The following is a 15,056-nucleotide window of genomic DNA, read 5'->3' on the forward strand; positions in this document are numbered from 1 at the left end:
TGTGCTCTCATGAGAGAGAGAGAGAGAGAGAGAGAGAGAGAGAGAGAGAGAGAGAGAGAGACTGGGATAAAGTTGTGTTTATGGTGCCGTGCCATCATGTGATGACTGCGTTGGCTGGCCAGGCTGTCTGCATTGACTACTTGACAAGCTGAGTGAGGAGGAGGATAATGCTGTACGTCCCACCAGGCAGCCACCCAACGATCTTTAGTCATTAGAGTCTCTAATACACATCTGCTCCCTGCCTGGCCAAACAGAGCTCTAATCTTTCTGAACTATGCATCGCATTCACAGTTCTTTCCATCTTCGCCTTCCTCCTGGTTTTTTCTTCTCTCTGCTACTGGACAGACTCTGAGACTAGTTTATTCTTATCTCTGCTACTGGACAGACTCTGAGACTAGTTTATTCTTCTCTCTGCTACTGGACAGACTCTGAGACTAGTTTATTCTTCTCTCTGCTACTGGACAGACTCTGAGACTAGTTTATTCTTCTCTCTGCTACTGGACAGACTCTGAGACTAGTTTATTCTTCTCTCTGCTACTGGACAGACTCTGAGACTAGTTTATTCTTCTCTCTGCTACTGGACAGACTCTGAGACTAGTTTATTCTTCTCTCTGCTACTGGACAGACTCTGAGACTAGTTTATTCTTCTCTCTGCTACTGGACAGACTCTAAGACTAGTTTATTCTTCTCTCTGCTACTGGACAGACCCTGAGACTAGTTTATTCTTCTCTCTGCTACTGGACAGACTCTGAGACTAGTTTATTCTTCTCTCTGCTACTGGACAGACTCTGAGACTAGTTTATTCTTCTCTCTGCTACTGGACAGACTCTGAGACTGGGCTTTCCTTTTTCACGCATTGAGGGACTGATGAAGCAGACTTCCAATGGGAACAGCGCCTGATTAAACCAGGACCAGGGAACACTACAGTTACTGGTACGCTGTACTGTACCTCTGGAACAGAACAGGTGGGGGGAGGAACCCAGAAGAACGTGCTCATCGCTGTGGATGGTTCCAGAACCTCGTTAAAATCCAGAGAAGGATGTGACTTGGCAGCCTGTCAGAGGGAGTTGTTCTCATCGAAAGGTTTACTTTTGGACTGTGTGTGAGTGTGTGTGTGTGTGAGTGTGTGTGTGTGTGTGTGAGTGTGTGTGCCACAGAGGGCCTTCTGCTGTACATGTGTGTATACAGGCTGACCTACTCCAGCTGTGGAGCCTCTGTGTGAGCGTAAGCTTGCGTTTTGGCCAACCTTCTTAGAAAATAGCAAAGAGAGAGAGAGAGACTGAGTGCTTGCATGTTTGTGTGTGAGTATGTGAGTGTTGAGTGGTTTCTGAGATGTGCTCTGAAAGCAAGAGCGGAAGATGCCGGCCATTCTGGTCGCCTCTAAGATGAAGTCGGGACTGCCAAAACCGGTGCACAGCGCCCTGCCCATTCCTCAGCTACAAAACAATGCCAGGTCCAGGACCTCCATCACTCACAGGGCCAACCACCTCAGACACAGCCCCCTGAAAGCCCCTCACCGGCAGGGAGAGCGCCGGGGAGAGGACGAGGAGGAGGAAATGACCACCCCCACCAAAAGGCTCTCAACCACAGGGAGTGATGACCGAGAGGACCCTCAGGTCAGAGCACAGTTCTTCTCAACCTTATCTGGTTACGTACTTAAACTAGGACTAAAGGACGAAACTTGTAGTAAATGAGTAAACTAGGACTAAAGGACGAAACCTGGAGTAAATGAGTAAACTAGGACTAAAGGACGAAACCTGGAGTAAATGAGTAAACTAGGACTAAAGGATGAAACTTATTGTAAATGAGTAAACTAGGACTAAAGGACGAAACCTGGAGTAAATGAGTAAACTAGGACTAAAGGATGAAACTTATTGTAAATGAGTAAACTAGGACTAAAGGACGAAACCTGGAGTAAATGAGTAAACTAGGACTAAAGGACGAAACTTGGAGTAAATGAGTAAACTAGGATAAAAGCTGGGATTTCGGCACCTGTTCTGTAGTTGGACAGTGAACACAATCGGCATATGAGCAGTGTTACTGGCGTTGTGTGTATTTCTCAGTCGGCAGCAGCTGCGGTGTACTGGAGAGATGTAGGCTAATGGGACTAAGGCACATAGTGATGAATGGTGTGTGTGTGGTCGGTGCTGTAAACATATGTCACAGGATAAAGCATTAGTCAAATGTTGTTTGAGGCTACGGTAGTAGAAAGGGGAAGGGTTAATACTGTAATCAGATGGTCATTCAGCGATGCAGATAGGGAACGACAACCCTTCCTTTATCGGCTGTTTTCATACTGTCACTACTATGTGGAGTTAAATGCAAAGTGTTTCTTTGAAATCTGCTACAAGGCATTCCTTTGAATAGATATCTAATTCACGTCATTGTCTTTGAAATGTCCCTGTGTGAAAGTAACTGACTGAAGCCTGCAGTGAAAATAGAATACTACAGCAGGCTTTAACCATATGGCAGTTGTTGTGGGTCTTTATGGTGGTCTGGTCCTGGGAAGGAGTAGAGAGAGAGAGAGAGATGGGGAGATGCAGAGAGAGAGAGAGAGATGGAGGGAGATGGAGAGATGCAGAGAGAAAGAGAGAGAGTTGGTTAATTCCCTTTGACGTTGGCCTATGTGAGCGGCAGACAGATGGGCATTAAGAGCACTTCACACCTGGTCTGGTTGATGTCTAGCTGACGTCTACAATGTGCAGCAGGATGGACTATGAAACACATGCATGTGTGTGTGTGTGCGTTTGTTTGTGTATGCCTTTATATTCATATATTTGCAGAACTGTACAAAGTGGATAGTTCAATTGAAAGTGACTGAGGCTGTTCTGAGGGCAAAAGGGGGGATAATGATTATTGGCCAGTAGTTAAAAAAATAAATGTGCCTGTTTAAGGTCTTGTGTCTGTATTGCTGGCCTGGCCATGTGTAGCCTTTATAAAACCTATGTGTAGCCTATATAAAACCTATCCCATAGCCCACTGTCCCAGGCAGGCAGGCAGACAGACATACAGACAAGCAGACAGGCAGTCAGACAGACAGGCAGGCAGACAGACAGACAGACAAGCAGACAGCAGCAGTACATGATGTTGTGCTTCGTGTGGTGGAGAGGATGAAAGACATGGCTGTATAGCCTGTCATTACACAGTTAGAGTGAAAGACATGGCTGGATAGCCTATCATTACACAGTTAGAGTGAAAGACATGGCTGTATAGCCTATCATTACACAGTTAGAGTGAAAGACATGGCTGTATAGCCTATCATTACACAGTTAGAGTGAAAGACATGGCTGTATAGCCTATCATTACACAGTTAGAGTGAAAGACATGGCTGTATAGCCTATCATTACACAGTTAGAGTGAAAGACATGGCTGTATAGCCTATCATTACACAGTTAGAGTGAAAGACATGGCTGTATAGCCTATCATTACACAGTTAGAGTGAAAGACATGGCTGTATAGCCTGTCATTACACAGTTAGAGTGAACAGCGGTCAGGGGTTTTTCTCTAGCGCTCTATTTGGAGTGACTGTGCTGTGCTGTACTGTGCTGTAGTGTAGTGCTGTAGTGTAGTGCTGTAGTATACGGTAGTGCTGTAGTGTAGTGCTGTAGTGCTGTGTAGTGCTGTAGTGTGGTGTAGTGCTGTAGTGCAGTGTTGTGCTGTACTGTACTATACTGTAGTGCTGTGCTGTAGTGTAGTGTAGTGTAGTGTGGTGTGGTGTGCTGTATTGTGCTATGCTGTGCTGTGCTGTAGTGTAGTGTGCTGTAGTGCTGTGCTGTAGTGTAGTGCTGTGCTGTGTTGTACTATACTGTAGTGCTGTGCTGTAGTGTAGTGTAGTGTGGTGTGGTGTGCTGTATTGTGCTATGCTGTGCTGTGCTGTGCTGTAGTGTAGTGTGCTGTAGTGCTGTGCTGTAGTGTAGTGCTGTGCTATAGTGTAGTGCTGTGCTGTGTTGTACTATAGTGTAGTGCTGTGCTGTAGTGTAAAATCAAATCAAATCAAATTGTATTAGTCACATGTGCCGAATACAACAGGTATGCTTACAGTCTTTCACCTTACAGTGAAATGCTTACTTACGAGACCCTAACCAACACTATAGTTTAAAAAAAATATGGATAAGAATAAGAGATAAAACTAACAAGTAATTAAAGAGGAGCAGTAAAAAAATAACAATATATACAGGAGGGTGCCGGTACAGAGTCAATGTGCGGGGGCACCGGTTAGTTGTGGTAGTATGTACATGTAGGTTAATTAAAGTGACTATGCATAGATGACAACAGAGAGTGGCAGTGGTGTGGAGAGGGGATGGGGGGCAAAGTGAATAGTCTGGGTAGCCATTTGACTAGATGTCCAGGAGTCTTATGGCTTGAGGGTAGAAGCTGTTTAGAAGCCTCTTGGACCTAGACTTGGCGCCCCGGTACTGCTTGCTGTGTGGTAGCAGAGCGAACAGTCTATGACTAGGGTGGCTGGAGTCTTTGACAATTTCTAGGGCCTTCCTCTGACACCGCCTGGTATAGAGGATTTGGATGGCAGGAAGCTTGGCCCCAGTGATGTACTGGGCCGTTCGCACTACCCTCTGTAGTGCCTTGCGGTCAGAGGCCGAGCAGTTGCTATACCAGGCAGTGATGCAACCAGTCAGGATGCTCTCGATGGTGCAGCTGTAGAACATGTTGAGGATCTTGGGACCCATGCCAAATATTTTCAGTCTCCTGAGGGGGAATAGGTTTTGTCGTGCCCGCTCCACGACTGTCATGGTGTGCTTGGACCATGTTAGTTTGTTAGTGATGTGAACACCAAGGAACTTGAACCTCTCAATCTGCTCCACTGCAGCCCCATCGATGAGAATGGGGGCGTGCTCGGTCCTCTTTTTCCTGTAGTCCACAATCATCTCCTTTGTCTTGATCATGTTGAGGGAGAGGTTGTTGTCCTGGCACCACACGGCCAGCTCTCTGACCTCCTCCCTAAAGGCTGTCTTGTTGTTGTCGGTGATCAGGCCTACCACTGTTGTGTCATCGGCAAATTTAATGGTGGTGTTGGAGTCGTGCCTGGTCGTGCAGTCATGAGTGAACAGGGAGTGCAGGAGGGGGCTGAGCACGCACCACTGAAGGGCCCCTGTGTTGAGGATCATCGTGGCGGATGTGTTGTTACCTACCTTACCACCTGGGGGCGGCCCGTCAGGAAGTCCAGGATCCAGTTGCAGAGGGAGGTCTGCTTAAAACTTGTTGGTATTACAGACTCGGACAGGGAGAGGTTGAAAATGTCAGTGAAGACACTTGCTAGTTGGTCAGCGCATGCTCGCAGTACACATCCTGGTAATCCGTCTGGCCCTGCGGCCTTGTGAATGTTGATCTGTCTAAAGGTCTTACTCACATCGGCTGCGGAGAGCGTGATCACACAGTCTTCCAGTACAGCTAGTGCTCTCATGCATGTTTCAGTGTTTTTTGCCTCAAAGCGAGCATAGAAGTAGTTTAGCTTGTCTGGTAGGCTCGTGTCACTGGGCAGCTCGCGGCTGTGCTTCTCTTTGTAGTCTGTCATGGTTTGTAGGCCCAGCCACATCCAACGAGCATCAGAGCCAGTGTAGTACGACTGAATCTTAGTCCTGTATTGGCGCTTTAACTGTTTGATGGTTCGTCAGAGGGAATAGCGGGATTTCTTGTAAGCTTCCGGGTTCGAGTCCTGCTCCTTGAAAGCGGCAGCTCTAGCCTTTAGCTCAGTGCGGATGCTGCCTGTAATCCATGGTTACTGGTTGGGGTATGTACTGTACGTGCGGTCACTGTGGGGACGACGTCATCGATGCAGTTATTGATGAAGCCAATGACAGATGTGGTGTCCTCCTCAATGCCATTGGAGTAATCCCGGAACATATTCCAGTATGTGCTAGCAAAACAGTCCTGTAGCTTAGCATCTGCTTCATCTGACCACTTTTTCATTGATCTAGTCACTGGTGCTTCCTGCTTTAATTTTTGTAGTGTAGTGGGGGGTAAATACAAGTAAACACAGCTTAGCCACTTTTTTTATTTTGTGCAAAAAAATGAATTGAAAGTATAGGGAGTAAGTATAGGAAGAACGTATAGGGATAAAGTATAGGATGTAAATAAAGGGAGAAAGTATTGGGATAAAGTATAGGGTGTAAATATAGAGAGAAAGTATAGGGAGAAAGTATAGGGTGTAAATATAGGGAGAAAGTATAGGGAGAAAGTTTATGGAGAAAATATAGGGTGAAAGTATAGGGAGTAAGTATAGGGAGTAAGTATAGGGAGTAAATATAGGGAGTAAGTATAGGGAGTAAGTATAGGGAGAAAGTATAGGGAGAAAGTATAGGGAGTAAGTATAGGGAGAAAGTATAGGGAGTAAGTATAGGGAGTAAGTATAGGGAGTAAATATAGGGAGTAAGTATAGGGAGTAAGTATAGGGAGAAAGTATAGGGAGAAAGTATAGGGAGAAAGTATAGGGAGTAAGTATAGGGAGAAAGTATAGGGAGAAAGTATAGGGAGAAAGTATAGAGAGAAAGTATAGGGAGTAAGTATAGGGTGTAAATATAGGGAGAAAGTATAGGGAGAAAGTTTATGGAGAAAATATAGGGTGAAAGTATAGGGAGAAAGTATAGGGAGAAAGTATAGGGAGTAAGTATAGGGAGTAAATATAGGGAGTAAGTATAGGGAGTAAGTATAGGGAGAAAGTATAGGGAGTAAGTATAGGGAGAAAGTATAGGGAGAAAGTATAGGGAGAAAGTATAGGGAGAAAGTATAGGGAGAAAGTATAGGGAGCGTTACTTTTTCACCACGACCTGCGATCAGAGTTTAGCCACCTATTTTGTTTTACTACTACAGTACATCACTGGTGCTGTTGCTCCATGTGCCCCACACTGCAGCACAGCCCAGCTGCAGAGTTCATATAGCTGGGGGACATAGGGCCTGTCATGCCAAATAATGTCCCCCCCGGCCAAAAAGTGTACCCCTCTGCGTCACAATGGGATTCAATGAACTATTAGCGTCCGTTGCTATATCAGTGGTGTGACGACCTAATGATTAGAATTTTGGAGATCCTTACAGCCTAAATTATTTTCATCATCGTTATGCAAACAAGGCTGATTTCCGCGACAATTTCGCTGTTTAAACAAGTTTTGTTTCAGTGATCTGAAAGTACGTTATACAAACATAGCAATAGACAAACAACAACACTAATAGACAAACAACACTAATTGACAAACAACAACACTTTTTGGCAGGGGGACACTATTTGGCATGATAGGCCCACCGGAGAGGAAACTGGAACACAATAATATTGTTTTATTTCATATTTCCTTTGGCGTATCCTAACGGGAAGGAAGAGTAAGCCATTGTGGTGTTTTGTAGCGTAGAACTATTGCTTTTGCAATGAGGTGAAGTTAATGATACTGTTTACAAACGTTTTACATATTGTGAAACTTTGGACAAGCAACTGACAGATCTGTTTTGAGATCCCAGATATGTTCTGACTGGAAGCACAAAATGCACATGGTTAATACTGTATGCACAGTGAACCAGACAAATGATAGATGAGTGATTCCTTGAAAGTCTCCACATTAGTTGTCACGGTTGTCTTCGTCTTCTGACGATATAACGAAATCGTCGTCTGAAAATGTGGACCAATACGCAGCAGGTTCGTGAATGCTCATCTTGATTTTTATTCACTACAAAAATGAACATACAAAAATAACAAAATACGAACAACTAACAGTCTGTCAAAGCATAGTGCTTACACAGAACAATCACCCACAAATCACAAACACAAACACACCCTCATATATGAGACTCTCAATCAAAGGCAGATAGACAACACCTGCCTTCAACTGAGAGCCCCAATCAACCAAACATAGAAACACACACACTAGATTCCACATAGAACTACCTAGACATAAACCAAAACCCGGACATACTAACTCAAACACCCTTTACACAAACACACCACCCCGAACCACATAAAACAAATACCCTCTGTCACGCCCTGACCAAACTACAAAACAATTAACCTTATATACTGGCCAGGACGTGACAGTACCCCCCCCTTAAAGGTGCTACCCCAGAAGCACCTTAACACAAAAAAAATATAAATACCCCCAAACAATACCCAAAAGAAAAATTCCCCCTTTCTAAAGGGAGGGAAGGGAGGGTGGCTGCCGTCAACGATGGCACTGTGCTACACCCCCCCTCCCCAACCCACCTATATTGGAGGCGGCTCCGGCTCAGGCCGTTCCAGGCTGTCTGGGCAGTCTGGCAGCTCGGGACGGTCAGGGCAGTCTGGCAACTCGGGACGGTCAGGGCAGTCTGGCCACTCGGGCAGGTCAGGGCAGTCTGGCCACTCGGGCAGGTCAGGGCAGTCTGGCCACTCCGGCAGGTCAGGGCAGTCTGGCCACTCCGGCAGGTCAGGGCAGTCTGGCCACTCCGGCAGGTCAGGGCAGTCTGGCCACTCCGGCAGGTCAGGGCAGTCTGGCCACTCCGGCAGGTCAGGGCAGACTGGCCACTCCGGCAGTTCAGGGCAGACTGGCCACTCCGGCAGTTCAGGGCAGACTGGCCACTCCGGCAGTTCAGGGCAGACTGGCCACTCCGGCAGTTCAGGGCAGACTGGCCACTCCGGCAGTTCAGGGCAGACTGGCCACTCCGGCAGTTCAGGGCAGACTGGCCACTCCGGCAGTTCAGGGCAGACTGGCCACTCCGGCAGTTCAGGGCAGACTGGCCACTCCGGCAGTTCAGGGCAGTCTGGCCACTCCGGCAGTTCAGCGCAGTCTGGCCACTCCGGCAGTTCAGCGCAGTCTGGCCACTCCGGCAGTTCAGCGCAGTCTGGCCACTCCGGCAGTTCAGCGCAGTCTGGCCACTCCGGCAGTTCAGCGCAGTCTGGCCACTCCGGCAGTTCAGCGCAGTCTGGCCACTCCGGCAGTTCAGCGCAGTCTGACCACTCCGGCAGTTCAGCGCAGTCTGACCACTCCAGCGACTGTTGACTGACGGGCAGCTCCGACGACTGTTGACTGACGGGCAGCTCCGACGACTGTTGACTGACGGGCAGCTCCGACGACTGTTGACTGACGGGCAGCTCCGACGACTGTTGACTGACGGGCAGCTCCGACGACTGTTGACTGACGGGCAGCTCCGACGACTGTTGACTGGCGGGCAGCTCCGACGACTGTTGACTGGCGGGCAGCTCCGACGACTTGACTGGCGAGGCTGGGTTTACGCACTTGCCGTTTAGTGCGGGGAGCGGGAACAGGACGAGTCGGACTGGGTGGACGCACTTCCGGGTCCGCACGAGAGACAGGAGCTGGAAACCCAGGGCTATGGAGGCGCACAGCCGGTCTAGATCTTACCTCCTGCACAACCCGCCTTGGCTCGATGGAACTAGTAGCCCTGCACGACCGGAGTGCTCGTACAGGGCAGACTGGGCTGTGCAGGGGCTTGATGGTAGCCGTGCGTAGAGCGGGAGTTGGGTAGCCTGGTCCTCGGAGGCGTACCGGCGACCAGATGCGCTGCGCAGGCATCCTCCTACCAGGCTGGATGCCCGCTCTAGCACGGCACCTGCGAGGGGCTGGAATAACTTGCACCGGACTGTGCGTGCGTATGGGTGAGATATTGCGCTTCTCAGCGAAACATGGCGCTCCCCACCTCATACGCTCCTCCATATAACCACGGGTAGCTGGCTTCCGGCTCTTCCTTCGCCTAGCCAAACTACCCGTGTGCCCCCCCAAAAAATTTTCTTGGGGGTGCCTCTCGTGCATCTCCTTCAGCGCGTCCACTCTGGCCTCGTACCAACGCCTCTCTGCCTTGGCTGCTTCTATTTCCCACTGCGGGCGGCGATACTCCCCAGCCTGATGCCAAGGTCCGGCCCCGTCCAGAACTTCTTCCCAAGTCCACTTCTCCCGCCAGTCCAACTCGAACGCCTTCTGCTCCTTCCTCTGCTGCTTGGTCCTTGAGAGGTGGGTGATTCTGTCACGGTTGTCTTCGTCTTCTGACGATATAACGAAATCGTCGTCTGAAAATGTGGACCAATACGCAGCAGGTTCGTGAATGCTCATCTTGATTTTTATTCACTACAAAAATGAACATACAAAAATAACAAAATACGAACAACTAACAGTCTGTCAAAGCATAGTGCTTACACAGAACAATCACCCACAAATCGCAAACACAAACACACCCTCATATATGAGACTCTCAATCAAAGGCAGATAGACAACACCTGCCTTCAACTGAGAGCCCCAATCAACCAAACATAGAAACACACACACTAGATTCCACATAGAACTACCTAGACATAAACCAAAACCCGGACATACTAACTCAAACACCCTTTACACAAACACACCACCCCGAACCACATAAAACAAATACCCTCTGTCACGCCCTGACCAAACTACAAAACAATTAACCTTATATACTGGCCAGGACGTGACATTAGTCAAGAAGATTGCAGTGATCCTTGCTGCTGATTACCTGCACCCTCTCCACCAATTTGATTCTACACAGTCTAATTGGCATTTAAAAAGGGATTTATCATCAGAAGTGATACAGTACCTGACATTCAGTATAGTGAAGATGTCTTAGTTATGTGCAACTCTAGCACACCTGCTGCTGATGGCATGAGTCTAGTGAAATTAGCAGACCTATTGTGTGTGGGGTGTCCGACATCTTGTTTGATCCTACCAGGAAGAGAAGATCCCTTTAAGGCATCACCACAGCCTTCTACTACAGTAAACACACGTCCAGCTGGCCTGCACTGACTTCCAGCCAAACCCCACCACATACAGGGTTCCATACCACCAGGCTGGTTAGGCTACGTGTTTATTTCTGTGATGATTGCATTTTACATTTAAGTCATTTAGCAGACGCTCTTATCCAGAGCGACTTACAAATTGGTGCATTCACCTTTTGATATCCAGTGGAACAACCACTTTACAATAGTGCATCTAAATCTATTAAGGGGGGGGGGGGGGGTTAGAAGGATTACTTTATCCTATCCCAGGTATTCCTTAAAGAGGTGGGGTTTCAGGTGTCTCCGGAAGGTGGTGATTGACTCCGCTGTCCTGGCGTCGTGAGGGAGCTTGTTCCACCATTGGGGTGCCAGAGCAGCGAACAGTTTTGACTGGGCTGAGCGGGAACTGTGCTTCCTCAGAGGTAGGGAGGCGAGCAGGCCAGAGGTGGATGAACGCAGTGCCCTTGTTTGGGTGTAGGGCCTGATCAGAGCCTGAAGGTACGGAGGTGCCGTTCCCCTCACAGCTCCGTAGGCAAGCACCATGGTCTTGTAGCGGATGCGAGCTTCAACTGGAAGCCAGTGGAGAGAGCGAAGGAGCGGGGTGACGTGAGAGAACTTGGGAAGGTTGAACACCAGACGGGCTGCGGCGTTCTGGATGAGTTGTAGGGGTTTAATGGCACAGGCAGGGAGCCCAGCCAACAGCGAGTTGCAGTAATCCAGACGGGAGATGACAAGTGCCTGGATTAGGACCTGCGCCGCTTCCTGTGTGAGGCAGGGTCGTACTCTGCGAATGTTGTAGAGCATGAACCTACAGGATCGGGTCACCGCCTTGATGTTAGTGGAGAACGACAGGGTGTTGTCCAGGGTCACGCCAAGGTTCTTAGCACTCTGGGAGGAGGACACAAGGGAGTTGTCAACCGTGATGGCGAGATCATGGAACGGGCAGTCCTTCCCCGGGAGGAAGAGCAGCTCCGTCTTGCCGAGGTTCAGCTTAAGGTGGTGATCCGTCATCCACACTGATATGTCTGCCAGACATGCAGAGATGCGATTCGCCACCTGGTTATCAGAAGGGGGAAAGGAGAAGATTAATTGTGTGTCGTCTGCATAGCAATGATAGGGGAGACCATGTGAGGATATGACAGAGCCAAGTGACTTGGTGTAAAGCGAGAATAGGAGAGGGCCTAGAACAGAGCCCTGGGGGACACCAGTGGTGAGAGCACGTGAGTGAGAGAGCAAGCAATCCAAGCGTGGGCCGCGCCGGAGATGCCCATCTCGGAGAGGGTGGAGAGGAGGATCTGATGGTTCACAGTATCAAAGGCAGCAGATAGGTCTAGAAGGATGAGAGCAGAGGAGAGAGAGTTAGCTTTAGCAGTGCGGAGAGCCTCCGTGACACAGAGAAGAGCAGTCTCAGTTGAATGCCCAGTCTTGAAACCTGACTGATTAGGATCAAGAAGGTCATTCTGAGAGAGATAGCAGGAGAGCTGGCCAAGGACGGCACGTTCAAGAGTTTTGGAGAGAAAAGAAAGAAGGGATACTGGTCTGTAGTTGTTGACATCGGAGGGATCGAGTGTAGGTTTTTTCAGAAGGGGTGCAACTCTCGCTCTCTTGAAGACGGAAGGGACGTAGCCAGCGGTCAAGGATGAGTTGATGAGCGAGGTGAGGTAAGGGAGAAGGTCTCCGGAAATGGTCTGGAGAAGAGAGGAGGGGATAGGGTCAAGCGGGCAGGTTGTTGGGCGGCCGGCCGTCACAAGACGCGAGATTTCATCTGGAGAGAGAGGGGAGAAAGAGGTCAAAGCACAGGGTAGGGCAGTGTGAGCAGGACCAGCGGTGTCGTTTGACTTAGCAAACGAGGATCGGATGTCGTCGACCTTCTTTTCAAAATGGTTGACGAAGTCATCCGCAGAGGGGGAGGAGGGGGGGAGGGGGAGGAGGATTCAGGAGGGAGGAGAAGGTGGCAAAGAGCTTCCTAGGGTTAGAGGCAGATGCTTGGAATTTAGAGTGGTAGAAAGTGGCTTTAGCAGCAGAGACAGAAGAGGAAAATGTAGAGAGGAGGGAGTGAAAGGATGCCAGGTCTGCAGGGAGGCGAGTTTTCCTCCATTTCCGCTCGGCTGCCCGGAGCCCTGTTCTGTGAGCTCGCAATGAGTCGTCGAGCCACGGAGCAGGAGGGGAGGACCGAGCCGGCCTGGAGGATAGGGGACATAGAGAGTTAAAGGATGCAGAAAGGGAGGAGAGGAGGGTTGAGGAGGCAGAATCAGGAGATAGGTTGGAGAAGGTTTGAGCAGAGGGAAGAGATGATAGGATGGAAGAGGAGAGAGTAGCGGGAGAGAGAGAGCGAAGGTTGGGACGGCGCAATACCATCCGAGTAGGGGCAGAGTAAGAAGTGTTGGATGAGAGCGAGAGGGAAAAGGATACAAGGTAGTGGTCGGAGACTTGGAGGGGAGTTGCAATGAGATTAGTGGAAGAACAGCATCTAGTAAAGATGAGGTCAAGCGTATTGCCTGCCTTGTGAGTAGGGGGGGAAGGTGAGAGGGTGAGGTCAAAAGAGGAGAGGAGTGGAAAGAAGGAGGCAGAGAGGAATGAGTCAAAGGTAGACGTGGGGAGGTTAAAGTCACCCAGACCTGTGAGAGGTGAGCCATCCTCAGGAAAGGAACTTATCAAGGCGTCAAGCTCATTGATGAACTCTCCAATGGAACCTGGAGGGCGATAAATGATAAGGATGTTAAGCTTGAAAGGGCTGGTAACTGTGACAGCATGGAATTCAAATGAGGAGATAGACAGATGGGTCAGGGGAGAAAGAGAGAATGTCCACTTGGGAGAGATGAGGATTCCAGTGCCACCACCCCGCTGGCTCGATGCTCTAGGGGTATGCGAGAACACGTGGGCAGACGAGGAGACAGCAGTAGGAGTAGCAGTGTTATCTGTGGTAATCCATGTTTCCGTCAGCGCCAGGAAGTCTAGGGACTGGAGGGTAGCATAGGCTGAGATGAACTCAGCCTTGTTGGCCGCAGACCGGCAGTTCCAGAGGCTGCCGGAGACCTGGAACTCCACGTGGGTCGTGCGCGCTGGGACCACCAGGTTAGAGTGGCAGCGGCCACGCGGTGTGAAGCGTTTGTATAGCCTGTGCAGAGGGGAGAGAACAGGGATAGACAGACACATAGTTGACAAGCTACAGAAGAGGCTACGCTAATGCAAAGGAGATTGGAATGACAAGTGGACTACACGTCACGAATGTTCAGAAAGTTAAGCTTACGTTGCAAAAATCTTATTGACTAAAATGACGAAAATGATACAGTACTGCTGGCTGGTGGAGTAGGCTAGCTAGCAGTGGCTGCGTTGTTGACTTTGTTTGAACGTGTAGCTGGCTAGGTAACCTCGATAGTTTCAGTACTACACCTTGTCATGATACAAAAGCAGCTATGTGGCTAGCTAACATAACACTAATCAAGACATTCCTTTGTAATGTATTTAGTTTCTACAATGCTGCTCGTCGGTAATAGTTGGCTAGGTTTGGAAAAATGGCGTCGCTGTGTATTGCATTAGGCCTGCAGTGGTTGGGTGGAGTGGTTAATGCTCTATTGCTCTCTGCAATGCAACAAAAATGCAGGATCAAATGTAGCCTAATTAGGGGGCAGTGTTTCTCTGGGTGTGTGTGTGTGTGTGTGTGTGTGTGTGTGTGTGTGTGTGTGTGTGTGTGTGTGTGTGTGTGTGTGTGTGTGTGTGTGTGTGTGTGTGTGTGTGCGTGCGTGCGTCCGTGCGTGTGTGTGTGCTTGCGTGCATGTGTGTGTACGTGCGTGCGTCCGTGCGTGTGTGTGTGCTTGCGTGCATGTGCGTGTATAGAACATGAATAATGTAATACAGTGGCCTTGAGGAAGGAAGAGGAGGGGGAGGCAGTAACATGATGAGTTAGATTACCTCTGGTCCACTGACACAAATGAGGAGGGCTGGCTACACACACACACACACACACACACACACACACACACACACACACACACACACACACACACACACACACACACACACACACACACACACACACACACACACAGAGAGAGAGAGAAACACTGCTCCCTAGTGTTGGTTTTGCCCATCTGGGCAGGACAGAACATAGATGAGGGAGCTGGAGGACCATTGGGTTAGACATGCTGTTACACCTGCCAGCTGTAGTATACACTGAGTATACCAAACATTAAGAACACCTTTCTAATATTGACTTGCACCCCACCCCCTTTTTGCCCTCAGAACAGCCTCAATTCGTTGAGACATGGATTCTACAAGGTGTCGAAAAGCATTCTACATGGATGCTGGCCCATGTTGACTCCAATGCTTCCCACAGTTG

The 15,056-nt window shown here is 49.1% G+C and overlaps 1 protein-coding gene across 1 annotated transcript in view; it reads left to right on the forward strand.

The window, feature by feature from the left end:
• The first annotated feature begins 1,491 nt into the window (after nucleotides 1-1,491).
• The window catches only part of nav2b (neuron navigator 2b), a 104,920-nt gene continuing 91,355 nt past the window's right edge, over nucleotides 1,492-15,056 (forward strand). The window contains exon 1 of the mRNA XM_029759100.1: nucleotides 1,492-1,616. Within this exon, the coding sequence (XP_029614960.1) occupies nucleotides 1,557-1,616 (60 nt within the window). The 5' untranslated portion in view covers nucleotides 1,492-1,556. The remainder of the gene's footprint in view (nucleotides 1,617-15,056) is intronic.

Source organism: Salmo trutta, chromosome 7 (genome assembly GCF_901001165.1).
Source record: "Salmo trutta chromosome 7, fSalTru1.1, whole genome shotgun sequence".
NCBI classification, from domain to species: Eukaryota; Metazoa; Chordata; class Actinopteri; order Salmoniformes; family Salmonidae; genus Salmo; species Salmo trutta.